General features: G+C 58.7%; 1 protein-coding gene across 1 annotated transcript; it reads left to right on the top strand.

Annotated features, from left to right (window-relative positions):
- Positions 1-275: 275 nt before the first annotated feature.
- On the top strand, positions 276-4,106 carry FOXI2 (forkhead box I2). The gene is made up of 2 exons (XM_023628595.2): positions 276-929; positions 1,671-4,106. The coding sequence occupies exons 1-2, from the start codon at positions 419-421 to the stop codon at positions 2,111-2,113; spliced, it is 954 nt and encodes a 317-aa protein (XP_023484363.1). The 5' UTR covers positions 276-418; the 3' UTR covers positions 2,114-4,106.
- The last annotated feature ends 893 nt before the right edge of the window (positions 4,107-4,999 follow it).

The raw sequence follows: 4,999 nt of genomic DNA, 5'->3' as shown, positions 1-4,999 counted from the left end.
CTTGCCCGAAGGTCCAGGGCGGCCGAGGCTGCGGAGCCCTGGAAGCCAGAAGAGGCTGGGATCGGTGAGATCCCTGAGGACCCAGGGCACCCGTCGCAAAGGCCACAAACGGCTTTGGCCCGCGGCGCAGCCTGCACAGGGTGAGGGAATTACTGGGGTGGTTCGTCAGGAGCTCATGGGGACCGGGGCGGGGCGGAAAACTGACCCCAGGGCGGGGACAGAGACATCACTCTTCCAAAGCCGGCGAGGGAGGGGGCTGGCCACCGACACTCACCCGGGCTCCGGCCCCGACGGCATTTAAAGGGCGGAGGGCGGGGCCCGGTGGGCCGCACCGGGAGCTGCCGCCGGACGCGCTGGATGGGGTGCCCATGAGCTTCGGCGCGCGGAGCCGCCCGCCCAGGCCCGGGAGCGGCTCGATATGGCCGCGTACTGCGACGGCTCAGGTGTCTGCCCGGCCCAGCACAGCCAGGCCGGGGCCGCCGCGCACCCCGCGGGCTACGCGCGTGGGGATGTGGCCGCGGCGGGTGGCGGCCCGCGCCTGTGGCTGAATGCAGCTGCTCTCAGCCCCGCGCCCTACGCGCCGGGCCCCGGACCCGCGCCCCCGTACGCGTCCCCCGGCTACGCGGCCCCGGGCCCACTCCTGGGCGCCCCGGGCGGCCTGGCGGGTGCCGACCTCGCGTGGCTAAGCCTCTCGGGCCAGCAGGAGCTGCTGAGACTGGTGCGGCCGCCCTACTCGTACTCGGCGCTCATCGCCATGGCCATCCAGAGCGCGCCGCTGCGGAAGCTGACGCTCAGCCAGATCTACCAGTACGTGGCCGGCAACTTCCCCTTCTACAAGCGCAGCAAGGCGGGATGGCAGAACTCCATCCGCCACAACCTGTCGCTCAACGACTGCTTCAAGAAGGTGCCGCGCGACGAGGACGACCCAGGTAACGAGGAGCGCCCGATCGCCGCGACCAGGACCCTACGGATTCCCGCAGCCGGGCTGCTGGCACACGAGGGAGGCGGGCGGCCTTGGACAACCCAGGCGCCACAGCACAGCTGGGGGGGGGAAAGGGGAGGAGGAGGAGAGAGGTGTCCCGCCGAGCCCATGCTAGGAGACCGGAGCAGCGCCCTCAGGCCCTGACTTCAGGTCTAGCGCGCTGCGAGTCTCTGCAGGTCTGCGCGCTCCCGTGAAGGAAGGAGCAGGAGCGCTGGCCAGGTGGGCGATCTTTAGAGTCACTCCTCTGGGCCTCAGTGACCTTTGCTGTAGAATGGGGAAGACAATGCCTACCCTAAGGTTCGGTGAGGCAAATGAGATGCCGCTTTGGGAAGCGCTGGAGCCCGCATAGAGGCCAGGCATGGCTGGCTCCGCTTCACTGGCAGAGCGACTGCCAGAATCCAGACGGCTCTGCACCCCATAGGCCTTCTTTCTGGCCTTGAACTTAGCGGGGCTCAGTTTTTCCTGGGGGTCGCCCTTCCCTGGTCTTTCTGGGATGTTCACATTCTTTCCAGGGAGGCTGTGGAAGCCCGTTCCGGTACAAAGTGCCACTTCAAGGTTGGGACGGGGATGAGAGCTCGTGGAGGGGTCATCCGGGGAATTTTTCTGAAGTTGATGGACGTTTCTCACGTTCACATCATGGTCGGTCAAACCCGGCATTTTCTGAGCTGGGTCCTTTCTTCTACCGCAGGTAAAGGCAATTACTGGACCTTGGACCCAAACTGCGAGAAGATGTTCGACAACGGGAACTTCCGAAGGAAAAGGAAGCGGAGAGGGGAGGCGAGCGTGGCCGCCCCCTCGGGTGCCCGGAGTCCAGGAGGGGCCAAGGGTCCTGAGCTGGAGTCCCTGGGCGCGGCCTCCCCGGACCTGCAGGCCTCGCCCTCCCCGCCCGTGCCCGAGGCTGCCACCTGCTTCTCGGGTTTCGCCTCGGCCATGGGCGCCCTGGCCGGCGGTCTTGGTACCTTCCCCGGGGGCCTGGCTGGCGACTTTTCTTTCGGGAGACCGACGACGGTCGCCGCCCACGGCTCCCACGCCCCCAGCCCCGCGCCCGGCTTTGCCGCTGGCCATCAGACGGCGGCCACCGGCTTCCGCGTCGGCCACTTGGTCTACAGTCGGGAAGGGACCGAAGTTTGAAGGGAGGCCGGGGATTGTCCCGAGAGTGTCCCGTCCAGAGGCGCTGAGCTCAAGCCCTGTCTTCCCGCCTGGTGACGGCCCAGCGTGTTCGCGCCGCAGCAATGAACGCGGTGGAGGGAGGGCAGCGCCCGGGTCGCAGGACCTGAGTTGAGCGGGGCCTCGGGCCTCCCAGGTGGCCCGCCTGTCGTGCGCCCCTCTCCCAGGCGACCATTCAGGTGGGGAGAGAGGGCGCTCCCTGCTCCACCTGTCCTTCCAGTTCGCCTGGACCTGAACCCAGGCTCTCCAGGAGATCCGCTTTAAAGGGGCGACGGGCTGGCGCTTAGCCCCAGCCTTTTCGATGAGAGCCTGGCTCACCCCAAAGAGCTTTCTTAGTAGCAGGAGCGCGGCCCGGGGCCCAACTGTGGCCAATTTCCTCCTCTGGCGCAGCCTGGACCTCCTGGCGGCTCAGGGCCTTCCCTCGGTGCTCCAGGGACGCCGCGGGGGTTGCAGGAGCAGCTCCAGCGGGCCAGGTGGCTTCCTTCACCCTCACCGGGAGTGTGCATCGAGGGGGAGCTGGGACCATTGGGACTGGGACGCATGTAAGAAGGACTTTCCAATTGCTGGAGCTGCCCGTGACGGAAGGGAGGAGGGCTGCCTGGCGGAGAGCGGCCCTAGGGGATACCAGCTCCTTTCCCTGTCACTCAGTGTGCGGGCCTCATCGACCCTGTCCTAGGACCAGGCGCCTCCGGGAACACAGGAGCAGTGCCTAGCACCAGAGAGTCGCAGGATGGGTTCAGGTTTGCCACCCACCCCACCCACGCTCACACTCGCTCCCCCCGCCCCCGCCCGCCCTGCATCCCCCAATTTGGGCCGAAGCTGCCTGCTGCATGCAGAGCTGAGCAGCCGCCTCCTGTGTGGATTTAAGCCTCCTCACCCGGTCTGTATTTACCGTGAAGGTGAGAAGGTTATCTTTGGAGCCAACAGCCACTGGGAGGAGAAATTTTGACCTCGGTAACTCCCCGAGTTTCTGGTGGCCGAGGTCCCCCGGGTCATTTCAGAGCCTCCTGGAACTGCAGGCTCTTGGCCGGGCACCCGACTTCCCTGTGCTTGGGGCAAGCGAGAGACGCGCCCTCCCTGGAAGAGAGCAGGGGAAGGACACTGTTAACTTGGAGCGGGGCAGGGGATTCAATGAGCCAGAGCTGGAGCTATCCCCCCCACCCCCCCCCACTCCGCCTCCACCGGCTGCTCAGGTTTTCCGTGGTTAACTCCAAATCGGACTGCTGGGCCCAGCGCTGCCGCTGGTGCTGGAAACGAGCAAAGCCCTTGTTCTTGGAGCTGATCCAGCAGGGGTCCTGATGTCTTGATGAACAGTGGTGTGTGTGTGTGTGTGAGAGAGAGAGAGAGAGAGAGGGAGGGAGGGAGGTTGGAAGCATGGATAAGAGTTGGGGTGAATTTGGACCCTGGGCCGTGTTTCATTGAACCTTTCTGGTGGCGCCAGAAACTTTCTAAGTCCTCACAAGGCATCTGCTGCCACCAGCTTGAGCAGGTGGGCCGTGAGCTGGTTCTGTGTGTACTATCATGCTGCCCAGTCAAACTCACCACCAACCCATCTCTTTGGGGGAAACACTCCCCCAATGTAATATAATTCAAGAAGGCCAGAAAACAAAAAGAAAATCCTTACCTTATAAATAAAAGAATTTTATCTTGAGCCTATTTTAACAAACTAAAATGCTAAAAATAGACACCAATGTGTGTACTTGAAGGTGCATGCTGTTTTATACATTAGAAGAATTCTACAGCTATTTCCAACATCCCCTGTTTAGACTCTGCTTTTGCAGGAAACTTGGAGAGAAAGAATTTTTTAAAAATGTTTGACAACATTGGGAAAATACAATGTACAATTTGACAATCGATGGAGCTGTCAGGAAATTGGCTGACAAACATGTATGTTAACGTTGTGTGTCATAGCTGTATGACTGCTAGAAATTGGTGCAAAGCTGGGTTTTTTTTTTCTTCCAACAGTGGTTTTTCTATTAAAATTGAGAAAAAAAAACTTCTCAAAAAAATCTTTCAGCTTTTGGTTTGTTTGACTAAAAATTGATTTTTGAGATTTAAAAGTTGTTCATCCTTTCAAGCTTTATACCATGAATAGGTAATGGTTAATCACATAGATGGAATCTTCATGAGAAATGCGTAGTTTAGAATACTTCTAGGAGGGCAGGGTATCTGGAAATCAGAATCCGTCCTTCCTGCGTCGTGGTCCATGTGTCTGGATACATTTTCACAGTGTGGGGGGTTCAGTTCGTGGGCCCCAGCACAGTCAGCTTCATAGTCACTTCTCGTTATCCTAGAGGGAAGAAACTGTGTGCTGAGATCAGAATAAGGAAACTGAGAAATGCAGCTTGCAACCAGTTTATAATTAAATACTTTCTTCTGGCCAGGACTCAGTAAACTTGACGGTAGTCCCGAAAGCAGGCTACATGTGGGTGACTGAAGGACCAACTCCTGTTGGTCAGACGGGAACTGCTGCCAGCCCAGGAGAATCCTCTCACCCAGGAACTCAGAGCCCCATTGTGGTGCTCAGGCCCCCGCTTCCCCACCTCTCTGTCCCTTTGTTGCCTTTGAAATAGCAAGGCCTACAGAAAATTTCAAATTATTTTTTAAAACACTAAGACTTTACGAAAGGAATGCCTCTGTCTGATGTCATAGGCAGAGGATGATATTTGTTAGAGTACTCCATTCTTAGTCTGAATAAACATTTAGGTGCTGATGAACAGTTTTAGATATAGAAACAGTGTGTTTCAAACTTCAGAGGGGAAAGACAATCAAAATTACCAGAATACTGGGTGATTAGCAATTCTTCCCATTGTCAAACAGTAGCGGTAATTTTCAGGTGATTAAAAACCA

This window comes from Equus caballus, chromosome 1 (assembly GCF_041296265.1).
Source record: "Equus caballus isolate H_3958 breed thoroughbred chromosome 1, TB-T2T, whole genome shotgun sequence".
NCBI lineage: Eukaryota > Metazoa > Chordata > Mammalia > Perissodactyla > Equidae > Equus > Equus caballus.
The sequence above is the reverse complement of the archived record's forward strand: the minus strand, read 5'-3'. Positions and strand labels throughout refer to the sequence as shown.

Coding starts and splice junctions, on each gene's coding strand:
- FOXI2 (XM_023628595.2), top strand. CDS start 419: ATGGCCGCGTACTGCGACGGCTCAGGTGTCTGCCCGGCCCAGCACAGC. Junction 930..1,670: donor GCGCGACGAGGACGACCCAG/GTAACGAGGAGC, acceptor CTTCTACCGCAG/GTAAAGGCAATTACTGGACC.